This window comes from Balaenoptera physalus, assembly GCF_965194825.1.
Source record: "Balaenoptera physalus genome assembly, chromosome: 10".
NCBI lineage: Eukaryota > Metazoa > Chordata > Mammalia > Artiodactyla > Balaenopteridae > Balaenoptera > Balaenoptera physalus.
In genome coordinates this window covers 65,644,277-65,667,756 of record NC_138889.1, presented here as the reverse complement: position 1 = coordinate 65,667,756, position 23,480 = coordinate 65,644,277, and the positions used below count along the sequence as shown (strand labels likewise).

The following is a 23,480-nucleotide window of genomic DNA, read 5'->3' as shown; positions in this document are numbered from 1 at the left end:
GAGAACCCATGGAGGCCGCTTTAGGAAAAGTCACCAGGGACTTCAAATACATCACAGAGCATAAGGAACTCTCTCTCTGTGAGAGATTTTGTTGCCAACATGGTCTAGGCCAATCACAATGGGGAGGGCGCTGGTCCACACCTGTATTCCTGGGGTGTTATTCTGGGCTCTGGGCTCGGATAGTTCAGTGTGCAGCCCTCAAAGATGCAGCTGGGCAACGCCTTGACCTGCTTAAAACGGAGGTGAAAATGGATTCAGGCTGTGGGCCTTTGAAGACCCACTTGTACATTTCCTGGGAGATGTCTCTTCCTAATGGGGAAGGTTCCCTGGGGAATCTAGACACGCTCAGTGAGTCAGAGACCGTTATCAGAGTAGGTGTTTCCACAGGCAGCTCCGAGAGACGCTTGTAGCTGCTCCGTTCCCACCCTGTGTCCTGCAACAGGCTGCAGACAAGAAATATTTTGCCCTCAAATGTGTCTATAATCTATGTGTGGCTCATGTGGCCCTGCCTCTGTGCTGATTGTTTGGTCCTGGTTTGCCTGTCTAACCCCATGGGTCTTCATGCTCTCCCTTTCTGGAGACCAGATGGGTTAACGTGTAGAAGAAAACAGATGAGAGCTAAGAGATCAGCACTTAGCAGGGGACCAGGCCAAGCCAGGCTGAGGGGTCCGTGGCTCGTGAGTCGGGTGGGGAACATTGGTCAGGAGAACAGCTGTCGGGGGAGAGAGCGCAGTGGGGTTTGGAACCCATGGACGCACAGGGTTTGGACGATGCTGGTTGGGTCTGGGTTTCCTTAAGTGCCCCCTGAGGTCTTCTAGCCAGCCAAGGGGGCAAAGTCTGGAATAGAGGTTGCAGACTGGAGATCTGTGGGCCAGGCTTGGCCTAAAGGTACAATAAATATTGTGCGGTTCACACAATACTTCTTTTTCATTTAAATTAGTTGCCAATGTTTTTAAAATAGAAAGACTGATCCTTAAATTTTTACATCTGGATTTCCAGCTTCTTGTGAAAAGCAGTAATGGGCCTCCATGGGCGGTCAGCTAGAATTGAGTAGCGGCTGGCTCCTTTAGAAAGGATGTATTCAGTGTGTAAGGGCTAGCAGGAGCTGCCTCCCCAAGGGAAGCAGTGTCAATAGGCAGTCAGAAGGCCCCACGCTGTGACAGTGAAAGGGTCTCCTTCAGAGTTCCTCAGGCCTTTAACAGGAGGCCAGGCTTGGCTGAGGGCTGGCAGAAAGAGGCAATTGTGGACTTCCCTGGTGGCGCAGTGGTTGGGAGTCCTCCTGCCAATGCAGGGGACACGGGTTCGAGCCCTGGTCCGGGAAGATCCCACATGCCGCAGAGCAGCTAAGCCCGTGCACCACAACTACTGAGCCTGAGCTCTAGGGCCCGCGAGCCACAACTACTAAGCCCGCGAGCCACAACTACTGAACGCCGTGTGCCCAGAGCCTGTGCTCTGCAACAAGAGAACCCTCCGCAACGAGAAGCCCGTGCACTGCAACAAAGAGTAGTCCCCGCTCGCCGCAACTAGAGAAAGCCCGCGCACAGCAACGAAGACCCAACGGAGCCAAAATAAAATTAATTAATTAATTAAATAAAAAAAAAAAAAAAAAGAAAGAGGCAATTGTTTGCCTCCATTCTCTGCCTCAAGGATGTGAGTCATGCTTGCCCTACCATGAGCCCTGGGGCCCAGGATATCATAGTCAACCCAGGCAAGTCTCTGCCTATCCCCAGTTCAGAGGACACTTACGTATGTACTCCACGCTATAGATGGCATCACATCGGCATTGTGATGCAAGAATTAAGCGTCTTTTCAAACGGTATCAAGCAGATTTCAGGAAAGCATTAGCATGTGCAGAACATTCAATGCGTCATTTAGAGCTGGCAACACAATGATCTCCAGATCAGGCACCACCAAGCCCAGAGGACACATGAGTGGGAGCGGAGCCTCAAATGCCTATGACATGAACTCAGAATTCTCCAGGAAAGGAGTACTGCACACTCCTTTCATTTTACCCTTGAAAGGCTGAGAGACGACGGTCAAAGATATGGGCATAAAAATAACTTGGTTAATTTCAGGAAGATCTTTCAACCCCAGAGGTAGCAAATAAGAGCTACTGCACTCCAAGATATACCAAACCAAGACATCCACCTCTACGGTACATGCAAACCACACGACTGCTACCCCAGCCACAGCACACAAGAAAGAAGATTTAGAATAAACAGGATATAAGGGGCAGTTGAGCTTAAGACTTTTTTAAAGTCAAAAATCCAGTCTATGGGATAATGCTTAGAAGGATAAGACAACCTCAGAGAGCTCAGGCACCACGATGGGCCACTTTCTGACCTCCGATCGTGTGGTTACTCACCAGGCACTGCCTTCCTGAAACATCAGCCTTCTGCCATTTTTCTGACATGTTCCCTTCCACGTGCAAATTTTCTTGGTCTCTGTCTAGGTTTTTTTTTTTTTTTTTTTTACAGCCCCTCCATCATCTTCCTCCCTGGTCCCCACCCCAGAACCGCATCTTTTGCTGTCTTGAAAATATAATCTAGTGGGTTGTCCCATGCACTCTTGTGAAAATGCTTTTCTGCCATTTGAGATTTTTCCACCAGGCTATTTTCTTTCCTGGGTCTTCAAAAGAAAGATTCAACTTTTAAGAGTAAGTAAAAAGAAAGATTCACTCCTGTTGCTACTCAGATTTCCAGGGAATATGATAAGCAAGAGAAATGGCATACGATTTAAACAGAAAATCAAATGGAGCCAAGAATGTGGTAACTTATTAATCAGCAATGAAAGGATAAACTTCCAAGCTGTCGGAACTAGTTTCTACAAAGACATTTGCATAAAAATATTGATTTTTAAAAAAGTTTTTCAAATGCACTCAAAGCTAAGAAACACCTAGAAACTAAGATATTTACCCTAAGACCAAAGGTCATATTCAAAGCCTCTGTTCATTACTATGCTGTGGAGAAACAATTTGAATTTTATGCTGACCAAAGCAATTAAAAAAAAAAAAAAAAAGGTTAGCGCTTGGGGGGTGGGGGAGGGAGATTATAAGCAGTCTTCTAACTGAACACGCTCATTTTAAGAGATGGACTTTCATTCTTTAAATAATTAGTGAGCACCTTTTATGTGCCAAGTACTATACCAGGAGCTACAAAGCATACACACATAAACTGCAGTCATGGTTTATTTTTCAAAATAACTGAAATGCAAAAATGATGCAAGTTAAGGAAATTAATTAGATATATTACTAGAGTTCATAAAATTTCTGATTAGCATCTCAACAAATTCTGAAAAGACTTTTGATAAAAATTCAACACCTCTTCCTAAAAACTGCAGCTCGTTATTTACAATGGGGTCAGACTGTTCAAGAAGAGTCAATTCAATTATAATACTTTTACTAAAAAAAAAAAAAAAGAAAAAAGGTGGAAAAAAACTCACTCTATGATGTTTAGCATAGAAAAGCTGAGGACTAAATCATATCTCTGGTGCAAATAGTGTTTTGTATATTATATGTACATATAACAAAAAGGCCCAAAGAGAAACAAGAAGACATTTAAGAGATGTTTCTGAATGGTAAAAGAGCAGCTAATTTTTTTCATTTTAATATGTATTAAATTATATTAAAATATTATTTATGGAATATGTGATCGGTTTTATCAAAGAAAGCCACACAGAGTGAGAGGGGAAAGAGTGAGGGTAGGAAAGAGGCACAAAATAAGTTAATCGACTTTTGAAAACCCCAGATGCCACTTACAGGGCAAAGGCGACAACAGTGCCATGCCCGAACTGTGGGTTACTTGGTCATGAGGAGTTAGCCAGTTAAGTGTGTCCAGTATGGTTGGTGTGATAAGATGAGGGGGACATGGCCAGCAGAGAGCTCCGCACTGAACCAGACCAGAAAGTGCCCTGGGAATCTGTCAAACCAGCCCAACAAGTTATTCCTCCCAGGCCAGTCCTTCCCTGCCCTCCCCCTCCGGTTTCACCTGCTGTGTAAACACCACAGGCTAAGCAGCCAACCCTCCCTCCAGCAGCCAACCCTCCCTCCAGGCAGGACGGGAAAGGGGAAAGAAGCAGCGATGTCTGTAACTTGGACCCAGAAAGGGGCTTGCCCACGTGAGCAGCTGCAGGACCCAAGGCCCTGGGCCCCGCCCACCCTTACCTGTTGAAGCATCTCTTCAGCAGCATTGAGTTTCACCTGGTGCCCTTCCAGACACACTTCCAGGTCCCGAATCTTCTCTCCTTGGGCTTCCACTTGGTCTGTGAGGACACTCACCTGTCCCAGGAAATAAAGCAAGGGTGCAGGATTGGGACCGGCTCCCCGCTGGAGGGGAGCCGAGGAGCCACACCACTGATTCTTGATGTGAGAAGAATGGCTGTTATTTTTGGTGGGTGGCAGGTGGGGGAAGTGTCCTGCATGAAGGGAACCCCGGTTGCTTTCTCACCTGGCCAGGAAGTCCCAGCCACCACCTGGACCAGGTTGGTCACATTTCCAGCTCTTGACAGACTCAGGAGAAAAACACCCAGCAGCCACGAGAGCGGCCTCTGGCCTGGACTCTGGCTCCTTATGCCTCTCACTGAGCTCCCTTGGGCAGCCCGACCTCAAGGAATACCGCAGCTGGCTCGCCAGGGCTTCTGCCACCTCACGTGGAAGCGCAATCCAAACTTCTATGCAGAGCAGCCAATGACCTTACCCCTCTCATCAGGGTGTGAGAACAGCTCACCTATCAGGCGAGGGCTCTGAAGCAATTAAGGAATGTGGGACGTAAAGGGCATGTATTAGCACCGACAAAACTTGGCTGCAGGAAGGTTTTTGTGCTTCACAGGCCAAAACATGACTTTAAGTCATAAATATACACAAGCCACACTGCATATACAGTGGCAGGAAAACAGTCGTCTTTCTGAAGAACATCGAGACTATCTATTGGAATTGTTAGCAAATAAAAATCCATTTACAATAAATCATTTAAATTATACCCTAAATACAGACTGAGAGGATTTTCAAAGCCTCCTCTATCAGCAAACAGCCCTTTTCCTTATTATTATTATTTATTTTCCTTATTATTTTTAAATCCTTTTCCTTATTATTATTAAATAATCCTTTTCCATATTACTATTAAATAATTATTATTAAAAGGTGCCTCAGAGCAGGAAGAGGAAGAAAGCATATGAGTGACCTCCCCCAAAATAAAGAAATCAAGGACTGGTAAATTGAGATCCTTCATAGCCTTTTGGTTTTTACCAATGGATGACTCATCGCCATTTACATATAGATGATCATAAATTATTCCTCAGTCTGTAAAGGAATGATAGCTGGAGCATGAGAGGTAATGTGAATTCACTTATGCAAGCTTAAACGAAGTTATGAATTATAAAGCTCCCTTTTACAGAGGCACTAATCTTAATGAATGGCTGTTTTAAGCTTTCCATTTTTATGTTCCTAAGTGATTAATGAATTACTGAAACATACTCCTGGAGCTGATGCATGATGTGCTAACATTTCAATTATAATCCAAATATGGGCGCCCTATCCTCGCTGCCTAACATGATCAGCCGTCCTGGCCTTTTCAACTACTAACTCTAATTTCAAAAGAGTAGGATGCCAGGGGTGGCCTTTGCTCCCTGGGTTCCAGAGTTTCTGTTGGGGATGTGTTATGGTTAATCTTATTGGGATGATTAACACTTAGAGAGTCTGCACCACGCCTTGGGGCCATGCACTGGCGTTACCCAGCGGAATAGGTACCCAGACGAATAACTTGTCGTCTCAGGTACCAAGAGGAATAACATGTGGTCTCTGGCATTCTATAGATTATAGCCCAGCTGCTCATAAGACTCGAGATACACCGGGTTGTGGGGTCCTTATGAACATGAATACTCAGTCTAGGTTATGAATGTAGAGGTGTAGAAAATTGGGAGAAAATGTACAAAGGTTCTAAATGTGACCTTTATTCAAGAAAAACAAATATTTTCTGAGCCCCTACCACACGCTAGGCATAATTTTAGAAACCGAGGGGATACAGAAGTGGAGGAAAGAGAAAAAGATGAAAATCCTTGCATTAAGAAGTCACATGCTAATGAAGAAATACAAGATTTTGGTTTAATTTGTTGTTTAATCCTGAAAACAAAGTATTTTGCCCTGTGTGATTTCCCTTGTTCTTCCACAAGTCACCCCAGGAGAACATTCTGGGCCAAGGGCGCCAATGAATTTGGTCTGGCTGATCAAGCAAGCAGCGCTCCCATGCTGAGGATCTATCTGTCTAACCTGCTCCATGGAGCCTCCAGAGACAGCAGTGAGCACGTAAGAGCAACTCCGAGAGTCTGTCCACAAGCTCCTGGAGGGATAGAAGCCACTCGGACCCACTTCTGACTTTTCTGATGAGCAGCTCCCCAACTGTGCTAGAATTATTTCATTAAGGATTATTCAAGAATTCGGAATTTTTAAAATATCAGAGAGATTATCACACAGGAATTCTTTATTAAATTGTAACCCTCTAAATAGAAATGTCTCATTTCAGCCATGAAGGTTCCGGGTTCATTAGTTTGTAGCTTGATACTATTTGTGGCAAAATTCTAAACTGGACGCTCGTCCATCAGTTGTGTCATTGGGATGGAGGTTCAAATTACACATCCCTGAAAACGTCTGCACTCTAACGTGCTATATAATCTGGCCCCTGCTACCTCTCAGTAGGCAGTTCCCAGGCTTCTCAGGGTCACCAGCTCCAACCACACGGCCCCTTCCTGTTCTTCCCACGCGCCAAGCACATGCCTACCTCAGGGTGCTTGCTGGACCAACCACCTCCTCTGCCTGGCACGTGCTTCTCCCAGTCTCTGTGGGGTTCCCCCCCCAGCTCCTTAAGTCTCCTCCTATCGGGGGGGTCGTCCCTGACCACACAGTCCTATCCTGCTTATTTTTTTCCATAGCATTTATCATCACTGGAAACATTTTGTGAATTGGTTTGTTTATCATACATGTACGTGCACACACACACACACACACACACACACACACACACACACAAATGGAAGCTTGAGAACAGGGACTTTGTCTATTTTCTTCACTGCTACAACCCCAGCACCTAAAACCAGTATCCACTGAGTTGTGGGCATGCAAATAGTTTTTAATGAACAAATCAATGAAGTGAAGAAAAAAAAAAAAAACAACCTAGGATGCAAAATTGTGTAATTGTATATTTGGTCTGAGCTTAATTTTTTAAAATAGGGGCAGGACAGGAAAAAAAAAAAAAAGACTGGAAGAAAGGGCCAACATGTTAAATTCTTTTTGACTTTCCAAACTTTCTAAAATAATCAGATATTATACCTACATTCATAAAATGAAGTGAAATGAAGAAATAAGGTAAAACAGAAGGAAAAAAGCCCAACATACTGCAGCCTCTTAACTCTAGTGCTAACTCTAGTGCTCTAAGCTAAGGCCCATAGTCTAGAGAGGGTCCCAGAACCCTACCTGCCCCCTCGCTTCCATCCCACTTACCAGTCCTTAATCACCACCCTTCAAGCTTTTTAAGGAGCTGGGATTCGGATATTAGTCTTATTATTCTCTAAATTGTCAATCACAGTGTCTGAGGCATACCAGACCTTGAGGCTTGATTCATGCATTTGAGAACTGACACAGCAAAGAGCTCCTACCTCAGCAAAAAGCATCCCATGAGAAAGATCAACTTTTCAGAATGCAATGCAAGTTTTCAGACCTGAAACAACGTCTTTGACTCCTTGTCCCTGAAAAGTTTTGGAGTTCCTTTCTTCAAAGTAAGAGAGTCATCAAAGGCTTATTATTAACCCATGTTAACAGCTCCAGGGGGTTTGGCCTCAAAGTGATCAGTCTAGATCCCACTCCAGATGAATTGGGACTGATCCTGTTAGCATCCACCCTGGGGCTCTTTAAGAGGCTTTGCTTTATTAGTGACATGAGGACACATCTCCTTTGCAAGACTCCTGGAAGACAAGGCCCCATTAATCAGCCTGGCCACAGAGCTTCCAGTGTATAGATGCAGGTACTCTTGTAGTCCATGATAAATAAATGAATCCGTTCACAGCCCCCAAAAGCCAAGGCCAGAGTTAAATTGTGCCCCCAGTTACTTTCTCCTTTGTTTCAGGAAAAGTCTTTTGAAAAACATACACTTTGGGAGCAGGAGACATCCAACAGAGAAAACCCTTTGGACTTCCCTCCTACTTAATAAGGCAGTTACAGAGTTGGAGGTAACAGAATAAGCTGGTTCCCACCAAAAAGGACCCACCTGTAATATGAGGGACTCCTTATCTCCTTCTAGACGTGCTAAGCGTTCCTGGTACGTTTCATTACTAGCAGCACTGTGGTGATTTACCTGGGACTAAAGGGAAGAGGAAAAAAACACACACTTAAAAGGCTGGAAAAACATCTTACCAACTTCCAAATGAAGTACGCAATTGGTGAGGACAGTTTCGCTCATTATCTATGCAAAACCACCCACCTAAACAGGAAACCACAGGATTTCAAAACTACTACAATGAGGACCAGATCAGATGCCACTGATAGGCGTGCCCCGAAAGTTGGCAAAAACCACCCCCTGGATGACCTCACCTTTGGCTAGAAAGGCCTCAGTGAACTCCAGACCCGGCGGCGCTTGACGTGACTGGGCGTGTTGGGTCTGGTTTAGCTGGAGGCACAGCCGGCCAGCAGCACCAATAGCAATAAGGGTCTACTCTTTGAGACCAGGGAGCTGGTACCATTCACCGAGGAACTATATGGGAACAACTCCTGCACAGATCTTGTCTCCTGACTCTCACGTCAGAGTTCTCCAGAGCCGAGGCACACCTCACGGTGTGGAGGCCCATCCTGAACATCGCCGAGAGCCTGGAGGACGAGGGATGCCAAACGGAAGGCCCTTCATCTACTCGCACATCCCTTTCAGAAGTGGCCGATCCCACCCCTCAATAAGGGCTCTGGCAACCAGGGTGGCACGTGGAGTTGCTGCAGTGTTCGAGCTGAGAGGAATAAGCTAAGATGAAACGTCTTGAGAAGAACCCAAATGACAGCCAGAGGGATCTCAAGGGCCAAGCAGAGGGAAAACACAGGAAATACCAAGTAGCCAGAAACCATGGAAAACAGAGGACAGGGAGATCTGAGATGTCAGTTGAGAGGCAAAGCTTATAAGATGCCCTGAGCTAGAGACAGGAGCTGCAGTCACTTCCTGGGTGTGTCTGCCCCGGTCGTAGGCAGGGAGGAGGGAGGTAGCTGCTAATGGAACTGAACTGGCCCAGTGCTACGACTACGCCCTTCTTCCAAGAGGAATTTAAGAGCCCAAACCAGAGGCGCACAGTAGGCCATCAGGGGCTCAGCAGTCTGAAAAACCAGATCTTATTGTTAAACGGGGAAATGACATTCATTGACACCTGGGCTGGTCCAGAGGAATCAATGCTCCAATGTTCGTAAGGCGGGTATCCTATATCCCAAAGGAAAGTCACGATTGTACAAAGGAGAATGTCAGAGAGGAGACCAGGCACAGGGGCCCAGAGGTGGTCCCCTTCTCCTGAGCCCATTTTGCCACACTCCAACCTTCAGAATGGGCTTTCCAACCACACCCCATCCCACCCGCCCCGTTAAGAAAAGATACCTCCTGCCTTCCCTTGTCGCATCCCTTCTCCAGTGCACTGCCTAGGTGAGGGCAGGTGGCAGAGCCAGGCCTGGTTCTAAAAAGAAACAGGGACCAAGAAATCTGCATTCAAGCCCTGGAGTGTCACTTGTGAGAGAAGCACTGGCTGTTTGTCGAAGGTGCAGCAGGAGGGTGAGCCCAGGGGCCATTTCCCAGGGCAGCTGTGCCAGGCACAGGCTAGACGGACAGGGCACCCCTGCCATTCCGCTGCCTTTTCCTCTAGCCCCTACTCCAGTCTGCATCTTGTTCAGTGTTATGGAAGCTCTTTCATACCATAAACAAAGGGGCTTAGCAATCACTAATGGCCTCTTTGTGTTGATGGCAGTTTATTATTGTTCCATTAATTAATATTCCAGTCATCACATGGTCAAACACTGACTAGTATCCAAAGATATAATTATAACCTACATTTCTCAGAACATAACAAGAAAAGAAAGGAAAATAGTTCTTAAGCAGCAGGTCAATTGCTTCTCTGTCCAAGACCTCACATGATGGTGACTTTCAGAGGAGAGAGACGGAGAACAGAAAGGACCCAGGCACCCAAGTGAAGTTGTGTATATCCAGCGCCAGTGCCAAAGTCAGCACATGCACAGGGCCACCCACCACTGGCAGCTGGCACTTCTCCAGCAGGAGATGAAGGGAAGGCTCCTTCCACAAGACTCCAGCCAGCTACCACGCCACCTGGGCCTCAGTCAAATGGAGTGCAGTGTGTTCATACGATAAAAGACCTACCCACACAATCACCCAGAGAGGCAGCTAGTTGACAAAAAAAAAAAAAAAAAAAAAAGAGGAGGAGGAAGGAAGGAAGTTGATATCGTAAGTTAATACACAAAATGCATGCCATAGAGTCTATAACACATGCTAGAAGTAGATTAAAAAAAAAAAACTGAATCTACTCTAGCAGCCAATGGAAAAAGGGAAGCACAACTGAGTTAAAAGATGCACAGGTCAGTATGATAAAGTCAAGTTGACTGCCTAGGAGAAGCACAGCTCTTCCTAAGGAAGGGAGAACCATCCCTTGTTTCCACAGAGAGACTTTGTGTAGTGGGATAAACAACATTCATGATGATATCCTCACAGTAAACAGAGCCCAGCAGAACTCACTGCTTTCCTGTGATGTTCTCGAAATAGGTCAAAGGTTAGTGGATAACGTGGGCCAAAAACCAAAGCAATTCTATGGAGACCAATACAATGTGGTCCAAGTACTGTGCTCTAGACACATAGCGGGCACTTAGGCGGCGCTCATCGTGTGCCAAGCGCTGTTGAGAGCACTTTACATATATTAATTCATTTAATCCTTCCCACAACTCTGCTAGATGGGTACTATTATTTTTATTCTAATTTTACATTTAAAGGAACTGAGGGGGCTTCCCTGGTGGCCCAGTGGTTGAGAATCCGCCTGCCAATGCAGGGGACATGGGTTCGAGCCCTGGTCTGGGAAGATCCCGCATGCCGCGGAGCAGCTGGGCCTGTGAGCCACAACTACTGAGCCTGCGCATCTGGAGCCTGTGCTCCACAACAAGAGAGGCCGCGATAGTGAGAGGCCCGCGCAGCGCGATGAAGAGTGGCCCCTGCTTGCCGCAACTGGAGAAAGCCCTCGCACAGAAACGAAGACCCAACACAGCCAAAAATAAAAATTAAAATTAAAGGAACTGAGACACAAAGTATACCAACAAGGCACAAATGGATTATTTGCCCAAGTTACCATGTATGAAACCAGTAAGCACTCTGTTATAGCTTAATTGAGGAACAGATCAGTATACATTCTGTTTTATACATTGCGATTGTATGAAAGTTCACTTAAAATAAGGTGTAAAAATGCTGTCTGAACCTAAATATCCATTAATAGAGGAGTGGATAAACTATGGTTCACCCATATTATGGACAATTTGTAGCATTTTAACACGAGGCAGATTTTTATGAGCCATCATAGAAATACAAGACATTGGATAGTGAAAACAGCAAGATCCAAAGAATCATGTGGTGCGATACTAGAAAACAATACTATCCAGCTCCGCAAGTATTGATATATGTATGAAAGTAAATAGATCCAGTGTCTGGAAGGTTACAGAACAACCCTTAACAGTGCTCTCTTTTGGGGAAGTTTCTGGGCTTCGAAAAGTTGGGAGTGGGAGGTTTGGTCAAGAGGGGCTTTAACTATAATATTTGAGCTTCTTATAAAAATATGTATATTTACTTGAGTAATTAAAATATATTTTAAAATCTAGAAGCACTATTTGAGTAGCTAGAACAGTTCTTGGTGATTTTTTCCTCCCCTAACAGACTTGAGGGGCACATCCTTTCCCAGCAGTCACACTGGCCCATATAGCAGTGCTGCTTGTGGCGAAAAAGTCCCTCCCTCGACCCAAATCACCATCCTAGAGGAGCAGGGCATCTTCCTCTCATACAGTTGACCAAAATCACTGCTGTTCTCTAGCAAGCTTTTGAAAGGTATTAAACAACAGTGAGATGGAGACAATGTCCCAGACAGAAGTCTGCCACATCATTATCCCTTGCTTTTGGTGAAGTTCAGAGTCCTGTGTTTTCACATTCTACAGAAGATGGATAGCTCTCAAGAAAACTGCACTGAAGCCTTAGCTGGGCACAGACCAGGATAAAACACCACCTCTGCCTGAAGAACCTGGAAAGCAACTGAGAACAGGGCCAAGAAGATTACTTTAAAATCATTTTGTTGAATGCCAACATTTATCAGCCAAAGGTGAGGATTTGAGTTTTGAGTGAATAAATGCATACTCCTTATTCCAGTAATTGGGCAACAGGTTCAGTCACTTTTTGGCATCATTCTTGGATTATAAAATGGCTATATCATCAGGGTATAAAAGGCCAGATGATTATGAAAATTATTGAGAAACATGTTTAAAAAGACAGAGTCGGGACACAGCTCTGTTTTGCCCGACTTTCAGAAGAGCTTGCTTTCTCAGAGGGTACACCTGCTTCCTTAATTCTAACAGTGGAATTGTAGTAGAAGGCTTGGATCAATACTGAGATCATCAACTGGGTCCCTGAGTGATTCCAGGTTTGGGAGTCTCTGAAAAGTCTTGTTCGTATTCTCTATTAGGTAACTTGGTGATAGAGCAATTGCCCAGCTCTCCATGCATAAAGTCAGATGGAGAGAACCATGCCAGCGTTACACCGAGGAGGAGAAAGTCACACCAAATTCCGAAGGATGCTACATGCTAAGTTTCTATTCCTCCCCTTTCTGGGATGGCATGTGATCTAAAGGAGAGTTCTATACTGTTCTACCCTGTTAAGGATGCTCATCCCATTGATAAATATAAATTAAAATAAGGTCATTTTTACTCAACTAATGATGTTAGCCCCTAGGCTAGACCTGTACAATGGACTTCTGATGTACTAAGGTGTGATATACATATATTTGATCAAATTTTTCTCTTCTGTCTTGATGGTTATTTTCTACAAATGTGACAGAGGGAAAAATGAATCTTCGCATCCAAACTTTCCATCGTCAAAGCTATTCCTGAAACTATAATTCATGTTAGTTACCTGACATAATATTGCATGGGACCAAGAGATATTGTGAAGGCCAGGGATCTGCGTACTCTATGGAGGTGAAATGCAACTACAGAGTGACATTTCCATGTCCTCCTGCGTCACTTATTGAAGAACGCCACAGTGAAACGTACTCCCTCTCTATCACAGAACTGAATCAGCACCGGGAGTTCTTTTTGTGTGTATATTGTCAATAACTCAGAAACTTTAGCCAAGACTATTGAAGTTAAACCACCTTTGCTTCTATCAAAATTTTACCCTCAAGAGGCTGGGCAAAGTCTTGAATAAAGGAATCCACCCTCTAAAACCCAGATCTCTTGGAGGCAAATATAAAACACAGCTCAAAAATGTCACATCAAGGTCTTCCCCAGATGCTCAACATAACTAACTATTAGAGAAATGCAAATCAAAACTACAATGAGGTACCACCTCACACTGGTCAGAATGACCATCTCCAAAAAGTCCACAAATAATAAATGCTGGAGAGGCTGTGGAGAAAAAGGAACCCACCTACACTGTTGGTGGGAATATAAATTGCTGCAGCCACTACGGAAAACAGTATGGAGGTTCCTTAAAAAACTAAAAATAGAGTTACCACATGATCCAGCAATCCCACTCCTGAGCATATATCCAGAGAAAACTCTGATTTGAAAATATACATACACACCAATGTTCATAGAAGCACTATTTACAATAGCCAAGACATGGAAACAACCTAAATGTCCATGGATAAAGAAGATATGGTATATATATACAATAGTATATTACTCAGCCATTAAAAAAAAAGAATGAAATAATGCCATTTGCAGCAACATGGATGGACCTAGAGATTATCATACTAAGTGAAGTCAGACAGAGAAAGACAAATATCATATGATGTCACTTACATGTGTATGTAAAATATGATACAAATGAACTTATTTACATAACAGAAACAGACTCACAGACATAGAAAACAAACTTATGGTTACCGAAGGGGAAAGGGGGTGTGGGGGAGGGATAAATTAGAAGTTGGGGGACTTCCCTGGTGGTGCAGTGGTTAAGAATCCGTCTGCCAATGCAGGGGACATGGGTTCGAGCCCTGGTCCGGGAAGATCCCACATGCTGTGGAGCAACTAAGCCCATGCGCCACAACTACTGAGCCTGTGCTCTAGAGCCCGTGAGCCACAACTACTGAGCCCACATGCCACAACTAATGAAGCCCGCGCACCTAGAGCCCGTGCTCCGGAACAAGAGAAGCCACTGCAATGAGAAGCCCGCGCACCGCAACAAAGAGTAGCCCCTGCTCGCTGCAACTAGAGAAAGCCGGCATGCAGCAACGAAGACCCAACGCAGCGAAAAATAATAAATTAAAAAAAAAAAGTTGGGTATTAACATATACACAGTACTGTATATAAAATAGATAAACAAGATCCTACTGTATAGCACAGGAAACTATGTTCAACATCTTGTAATAACCTATAATGGAAAAGAATCTGAAAAAGAATATCTGTGTCTATATCTATATAACTGAATCACTTTGCTGTACAACAGAAACACAACATTATAAATCAACTATACTTCAATTAAAAAAAAAAAAAAAAAAAAAAAAAGGTCTTCCCCAGGCCTTGACAGTGATATTGCTGAGAGTCCTCTGGAACAGAGACAACACAGCACCTTGACTCTTACAGACTGTGGCCCTCTTTCTAGAAGACCCAAAATACTATTGACGCTGGGACTGGGCAGGTCTAATATACAGCTCCAGAAATCAACAGCCTACAGTGGGGCTATCTTCTAAGCCATCTCTAAATGGAAGAGAGAGGCTTCAGAATGATGTAGCAGCCGTGCAGGCTGATCTATGGTTGGGGGTCATGGAGTTGACCATGATAGTTAATCAGACTCAGTGATTAGGAGAGAAGTGGGAGGATGGAGAGAGGGCTGTGTGGGTCCAGGAAGCACAGGACTGACCACCAAGATTCCAGTATGGACAGAGTCTCTATATAAAGGGCACTTGGGGCTACACAAAGACACTAGACTAATCTGAGTCCTGCCTCCACCTCTTCCACGGGTCAGTGAATAAGGAGTTTACTCTTGGTTAAGTTCCTCATGCACCAAGAGCTGAATGTTAGCAGACTCAAGAAATAAAGTAGGTTTTCCATATCTTGGGGGACATTGCATTTTTATCAGGGATGTGATTATCAGAGGATATTTAAGGTCCCCCCCCCCCCGGCAAAACCCTTATCATTAGTTGCAAAAAAAAAAAAAAAAACAGACTAGTCAATTTCCCTCTTGCTCTCTTGCTAAGAGAAAGGAACAGGCTGGGGTCATTACCTTTGCTGTAACTATGTGGCACAAGTGAGGGCTGCCATCTTCTTAGAGATATTCTCACCCCTCCCAACCTCCTGATGCAAAGCTTAGATGGTTGGAATCTTTCCTCTGCATTTTTAAACTTGGGAACAGAAAATGGTAGTAGTTGTGCTACAAGGTTCAAAGGTTTTCAGTGGACATGTCTTCTTCCAGGTGGAGGAAGTTGGTTTGCAGCAGGAGTAAGCTATGAAGCCAACACACATGGAAACACAAATGAAAGCCAAGAAAGAGAGACTGGTGGCATTCTCACCCCTGGTTCATGCTGTCCAAAGGCAATGATACATCCCTGCCCTTCCTATTGGTCCCCTCTTGGCCTACACTGGTTCAAACCAAGTTTCTGTTACTTGCAACCAAAAGTCCTGGCTAATGCATTTGTCTCAAATGGTGATCAGTCAATTGACTGAAATTTACTCCTCTGGAAACAGAATTACAAGAAAGCATTCCTGCTATTTGGATATAGTACTGAATTACAAAGGGATTCTACCTATCATTGCTTGATTTGCTTGAACTGGTAAATTTTAAGACAGAATTGTCAGTTCTGAGCCAACTATAGTTAAAACCAAGATTATCATCAAGGGCTAATAGGGATCCACTTTGCGGCACAGGGTGTGTCTGTGTGGGATGCATGCGGATAAAAAAGGAACCCATTCTCCTTTGCGCGTGAAATGGATGACTTTCTATCCACCACCTGTTGGCCTCCATTCTTATTTCCCAAGCAGAACAAGAAGGTTAATTCAGGGAATGATACAAGATGCAACAAGCCCATGGCATCAACTGGGTGTGTGTGTGGGGGGAGAGATGAAATAAACAAAAATTAACAAAAATAGGTTAAAACACAACAAGAAATAAACAGGAAGCTAAAGTAGGGCTAAAAGATATAAGGGTGGATGGGAAATGAATAAATGAAGGGCAATAAGAACATAAAAACACCTAACAACTGTTTAAGAAGTTATGTTGAAAGAATTAACATGTCCTGTATAGCTGTACAAATGCCAGGTCTGAGAGGGGTAGCTTCCCTGTTCCCACCCTTTGCTCAGCTGGATTTCAAGGCAGAGGATCCCTGGGGACTTTGTTGGGGGCTTCCATATTCATGTACAGAATTCCTGCAGCCTCCTCCTCTACAAGGCAGGACCTTCTGTGCAGAATGACAGCCGGGAACGATTAGGAGGTGAGGCTGCACTAACCATGCACAAGCTCAGGTAGGTCACCTCATCTCAAGCTTCCCATCCTTTAAATAGAGGAGATCATACCTCACAGAGTGACACAGAGGATCAGTTAGGTCATTAAAAACAAAGACGTGTGGGAATAAAAGTGCAGAAAGCTCTTTAGAGCAGGATGCTCTAATATTTCCTCTGTGTAATATAAACAGTTTTCGAATGATCGTGGAAACACGGAACTCATTTAAATGGCTTTGTTTAAACTAAAAGACCAAAATGCAGTTAAGACACAGCTCTTCCCCTTGCACTGACAGCTTTAATGAACTCATCTTTTTTGTGCAAGAGAACAAAAAAAGGCAACATTTCTGATTAGGACACCTATGAAGTATCTAAAGATCTGAACAAACAACCCAAGGGAACAATAACCAAAATACTTTCGGGCTGGAAAGAAAAAAAGTGCCTAAGGGACAACACAGGACCCATTGTTAGCTAAGAGCCTTGGAATCATGCCTGCGGTGCAGACAGCTTCGAACCTGTTCACTTTCCATCGTCTCTGAAAAGATGCCCACGTTTGGAGTTGTATCTACATGACCACAGTTTTTTCCTTCTTATGAGCATTCTACTACCATACTGTCAGAACTCTGTGCTACAGATATGTTTATAATGAGCACAGTGAAAATTTCAATAGCTAATAATGACTAATCATAAACACTTGAATGTTTTATTTCTGTTCCAATCTGAAAGTCAGGTCAAATTTAGGTTAAACATGAGCTTTCCAGCTGAGCTGTCCCCCCCACGAACCGCCCCCCCCCCCCGCCCCCGGCAGCCTCCTCAGAGCCATCACCCTCTGACTCTAGTGGCTGGTCAGATTCCACGATGCTTGCTCACTCTTGGCCTGGTCCTTCCATTGTAGCTTGGCCAAGGGATGGCCATATTAGGTCTCTGCAGAGTTCTGGAGGGGGTGCTTGGTGGCACGGATGGGGGCCGTGCAGAATCCCCAGGAGTCTGACTCCTTCACAGCCTGGCTGGCCTCTGCTAAAAGGGCATGCCCTCCACGTGTGCTCTGGTACACTCTCAGGGATGCTGGGTGAAGGCAATATCCCACGGGACCTCCTGTCAGCATGGCACTTCACTGAACATGGGGAAAGAACTGGCTCCAGAACAAACAAGTGGTGTGGAGGAGAGGTCGCCATGGGGGTGTCATTTGGTATGCGAGCACGGAGTGTGGGAAAAGCCTAAGGCAGTCAGCTCCCCAGTGAGACAGCTCCGGCCATAGTATTTCCAGGCTGCCTAGTCAAGGGGATCTTATCAAATCCAGAAAACCCACCTCAAGAGAGCCATGGCTGCCAGGCACAGGGGAGATGTCAAAGTCACTAAGGCTATACTTCAAGCTCAGGACCACCACTCTCATACCAAGCTTTTGAGAAACTTGGAAAATATAGACCTTAAAAAATAAGGACCGGGGGTTCTGGGAAAGATGGCAGAAGAGTAAGACGCAGAGATCACCTTCCTTCCCACAGATACATTAGAAACACATCTACACGTGGAACTGCTCCTACAGAACACCCACTGAATGCTGGCAGAAGACGTCAGACCTCCCAAAAGCTGTGTAGATGAAAGGCTCTTGGTGCTCCAGCCAGGCATCAGGGCTGTGCCTCTGAGGTGGGAGAGCCAACTTCAGGACACTGGTCCACAAGAGACCTCCCGGCTCCATGTAATACCAAACAACGAAAATCTCTCAGAGATCTCCATCTCAGCATCAAAACCCAGCTTCACTCAATGACCAGCAAGCTACAGTGCTGGACACCCTATGCCAAACAACTAGTAAGACAGGAACAAAGCCCCATCCATTAGCAGAGAGGCTGCCTAGAATCATAATAAGGCCACAGACACCCCAAAACACACCACCAGACGTGGACGTGCCAACCAGAAGGACAAGACCCAGCCTCATCCACCAGAACTCAGGCACTAGTCCCCTCCACCAGGAAGCCTACACAACCCATTGAACCAACCTTAGCAACTGGGGACAGATACCAAAAACAACGGGAACTACAAACCTGCAGCCTGTGAAAAGGAGACCCCAAACACAGTAAGATAAGCAAAATGAGAAGACAGAAAAACACACAGCAGATGAAGAAGCAGGGTCAAAACACACCAGACCCAACAAATGAAGAGGAAATAGGCAGTCTACCTGAAAAAGAATTCAGAATAATGATAGTAAAGATGATACAAAATCTTGGAAATAGAATAGACAAAGTGCAAGAAACATTTAACAAGGACGTAGAAGAACTAAAGAGGAACCAAGCAATGATGAAAAACACAATAAATGAAATTAAAAATACTCTAGAAGGGATCAATAGCAGAATAACTGAGGCAGAAGAACGGGTAAGTGACCTGGAAGATAAAATAGTGGAAATAACTACTGCAGAGCAGAATAAAGAAAAAAGAATGAAAAGAACTGAGGACAGTCTCAGAGATCTCTGGGACAACATTAAACGCATCAACATTCGAATTATAGGGGTCCCAGAAGAAGAAGAGAAAAAGAAAGGGACTGAGAAAATATTTGAAGAGATTATAGTTGAAAACTTCCCTAATATGGGAAAGGAAATAGTTAATCAAGTCCTGGAAGCACAGAGAGCCCCATACAGGATAAATCCAAGGAGAAACACGCCAAGACACATATTAATCAAACTATCAAAAATTAAATATAAAGAAAACATATTAAAAGCAGCAAGGGAAAAACAACAAATAACACACAAGGGAATCCCCATAAGGTTAACAGCTGATCTTTCAGCAGAAACTCTGCAAGCCAGAAGGGAGTGGCAGGATATACTTAAAGTGATGAAGGAGAAAAACCTACAACCAAGATTACTCTACCCAGCAAGGATCTCATTCAGATTTGATGGAGAAATTAAAACCTTTACAGACAAGCAAAAGCTGAGAGAGTTCAGCACCACCAAACCAGCTTTACAACAAATGCTAAAGGAACTTCTCTAGGCAAGAAACACAAGAGAAGGAAAACACCTACAATAACAAACCCAAAACATTTAAGAAAATGGGAATAGGAACATACATATCGATAATTACCTTGAATGTAAATGGATTAAATGCTCCCACCAAAAGACACAGGCTGGCTGAATGGATACAAAAACAAGACCCATATATATGCTGTCTACAAGAGACCCACTTCAGACCTAGGGACTGAAAGTGAGGGGATGGAAAAAGATATTCCATGCAAATGGAAATCAAAAGAAAGCTGGAGTAGCAATTCTCGTATCAGACAAAATAGACTTTAAAATAAATACTATTACAAGAGACAAAGAAGGACACCATATAATGATCAAGGGATCGATCCAAGAAGAAGATATAACAATTGTAAATACTTATGCACCCAACATAGGAGCACCTCAATACATAAGGCAAATACTAACAGCCATAAAAGGGGAAATTGACAGTAACACAATCATAGTAGGGGACTTTAACACCCCACTTTCACCAATGGACAGATCATCCAAAATGAAAATAAATAAGGAAACACAGCTTTAAATGACACATTAAACAAGATGGACTTTATTGATATTTATAGGACATTCTATCCAAAAACAACAGAATATACATTTTTCTCAAGTGCTCATGGAACATTCTCCAGGATAGATCATATCTTGGGTCACAAATCAAGCCTTGGTAAATTTAAAAAAATTGAAATTGAAAATTGAAATCGTATCAATCCGACCACAATGCTATGAGACTAGATATCAATTACAGGAAAAAATAAGTAAAAAATACAAACACATGGAGGCTACACAATACACTACTTAATAACAAAGTGATCACTGAAGAAATCAAAGGGGAAATCAAAAAATACCTAGAAACAAATGACAATGGAGACACAATGATCCAAAACCTATGGGATGCAGCAAAAGCAGTGCTAAGAGGGAAGTTTATAGCAATACAAGCCTACATCAAGAAACAGGAAACATCTCGAATAAACAACCTAACCTTGCACCTAAAGCAATTAGAGAAAGAAGAACAAAAAACCCCCAAAGCTAGCAGAAGGAAAGAAATCATAAAGATCAGATCAGAAAGAAATGAAAAAGAAATGAAGGAGACAATAGCAAAGATCAATAAAACTAAAAACTGGTTCTTTGAGAAGATAAACAAAATTGATAAACCATTAGCCAGACTCATCAAGAAAAAGAGGGAGAGGACTCAAATGAATAAAATTAGAAATGAAAAAGGAGAAGTAACAACTGACACTGCAAAAATACAAACGATCATGAGAGATTACTACAAGCAACTCTATGCCAATAAAATGGACAACCTGGAAGAAATGGACAAATTCTTAGAAATGCACAACCTGCCGAGACTGAACCAGGAAGAAATAGAAAATATGAACAGACCAATCACAAGCACTGAAATTGAAACTGTGATTAAAAATCTTCCAACAAACAAAAGCCCAGGACCAGAAGGCTTCACAGGTGAATTCTATCAAACATTTAGAGAAGAGCTAACAGCTATCCTTCTCAAACTCTTCCAAAATATTGCAGAGGGAGGAACACTCCCCAACTCATTCTACGAGGCCACCATCACCCTGATACCAAAACCAGACAAAGATGTCACAAAGAAAGAAAACTACAGGCCAATATCACTGATGAACATAGATGCAAAAATCCTCAACAAAATACTAGCAAACAGAATCCAACAGCACATTAAAAGGATCATACAGGGTTTCCCTGGTGGCGCAGTGGTTGGGAGTCTGCCTGCCAATGCAGGGGACACGGGTTCGAGCCCTGGTCTGGGAAGATCCCACATGCCACAGAGCAACTGGGCCCGTGAGCCACAATTGACGAGCCTGCGCATCTGGGGCCTGTGCTCCGCAACGAGAGAGGCCACGATAGTGTAGGGCCTGCGCACCACGATGAAGAGTGGCCCCCGCTTGCCGCAACTGGAGAAGGCCCTCACACAGAAACGAAGACCCAGCACAAAGATAAATAAATAAAATTAAATTAAATTAAAAATAAAAGATAGCATCATGTAATGGCAATTCTATTAAAAAAAAAAAAAAAAGGATCATACACCATGATCAGGTGGGGTTTATTCCAGGAATGCAAGGATTCTTCAATATATCAAATCAATCAACGTGATACATCATATTAACAAATTGAAGGAGAAAAACCATATGATCACCTCAATAGATGCAGAGGAAGCTTTTGACAAAATTCAACACCCATTTATGATAAAAGCCTTGCAGAAAGTAGCCATAGAGGGAACTTTCCTCAACATAATAAAGGCCATATATGACAAACCCACAGCCAACATCGTCCTCAATGGTGAAAAACTGAAACCATTTCCACTAAGATCAGCAACAAGACAAGGTTGCCCACTCTCACCACTATTATTCAACATAGTTTTGGAAGTGTTAGCCACAGCAATCAGAGAAGAAAAAGGAATCCAAATCGGAAAAGAAGAAGTACAGCTGTCACTGTTTGCAGATGACATGATACTATACATAGAGAATCCTAAAGATGCTACCAGAAAACTCCTAGAGCTAATCAATGAATTTGGTAAAGTAGCAGGATGCAATATTAATGCACAGAAATCTCTTGCATTCCTATATACTAATGATGAAAAATCTGAAAGTGAAATTAAGAAAACACTCCCGTTTACCATTGCAACAAAAAGAATAAAATATCTAGGAATAAACCTACCTAAGGAGACAAAAGACCTGTATGCAGAAAATTATAAGACACTGATGAAAGAAATTAAAGATGATACAAATAGATGGAGAGATATACCATGTTCTTGGATTGGAAGAATCAACATAGTGAAAATGACTCTACTACCCAAAGCAATCTACGGATTCAATGCAATCCCTATCAAACTACCACTGGCATTTTTCACAGAACTAGAACAAAAAATTTCATCATTTGTATGGAAACACAAAAGACCCCAAATAGCCAAAGCAATCTTGAGAACGAAAAACGGAGCTGGAGGAATCAGGCTCCTGGACTTCAGACTATACTATAAAGCTGCAGTAATCAAGACAGTTTGGTACTGGCACAAAAACAAAAATGTAGATCAATGGAACAGGATAGAAAGCCCAGAGATAAACCCACACACATATGGTCACCTTATCTTTGATAAAGGAGGCAAGCATATACAGTGGAGAAAAGACAGCCTCTTCAATAAGTGGTGCTGGGAAAACTGGACAGGTACATGTAAAAGTATGAAATTAGAACACTCCCTAACACCATACACAAAAATAAACTCAAAATGGATTAAAGACCTAAATGTAAGGTCAGACACTATCAAACTCTTAGAGGAAAACATAGGCAGAACACTCTATGACATATATCACAGCAAGATCCTTTTTGACCCAACTCCTAGAGAAATGGAAATAAAAACACAAATAAACAAATGGGACCTAATGAAACTTAAAAGCTTTTGCACAGCAAAGGAAACCATAAACAAGACCAAAAGACAACCCTCAGAATGGGAGAAAATATTTGCAGATGAAGCAACTGACAAAGGATTAATCTCCAAAATTTACAAGCAGCTCATGCAGCTCAATATCAAAGAAACAAACAACCCAATCTAAAAATGGGCAGAAGACCTAAATAGACATTTCTCCAAAGAAGATATACAGATTGCCAACAGACACATGAAAGAATGCTCAACATCATTAATCGTTAGAGAAATGCAAATCAAAACTACAATGAGATATCATCTCACACCGGTCAGAATGGCCACCATCAAAAAATCTACAAACAATAAATGCTGGAGAGGGTTTGGAGAAAAG

At 43.3% G+C, this 23,480-nt stretch overlaps 1 protein-coding gene across 36 annotated transcripts in view; it reads right to left on the bottom strand.

Annotated features, from left to right (window-relative positions):
* PPFIBP2 (PPFIA binding protein 2) overlaps positions 1-23,480 on the bottom strand; it is a 155,987-nt gene that overhangs the window by 58,825 nt on the left and 73,682 nt on the right. For 33 of the 36 annotated variants that reach the window (XR_014267884.1, XR_014267885.1, XR_014267886.1 and 30 more), the window contains 2 exons: positions 8,253-8,345; positions 4,163-4,276 (listed from right to left, as the gene is read on the bottom strand). Coding sequence is in view for 27 of the 36 variants with exons in the window: in XM_082476320.1 (XP_082332446.1) it covers positions 4,163-4,276; positions 8,253-8,345 (207 nt within the window). In the remaining 9 variants the exon portion in view is untranslated. Of the gene's footprint in view, positions 1-4,162; positions 4,277-4,445; positions 5,811-8,252; positions 8,346-23,480 lie in introns of those variants that run through there. The other 3 variants (XM_082476298.1, XM_082476310.1, XM_082476317.1) reach the window with 2 other exon arrangements.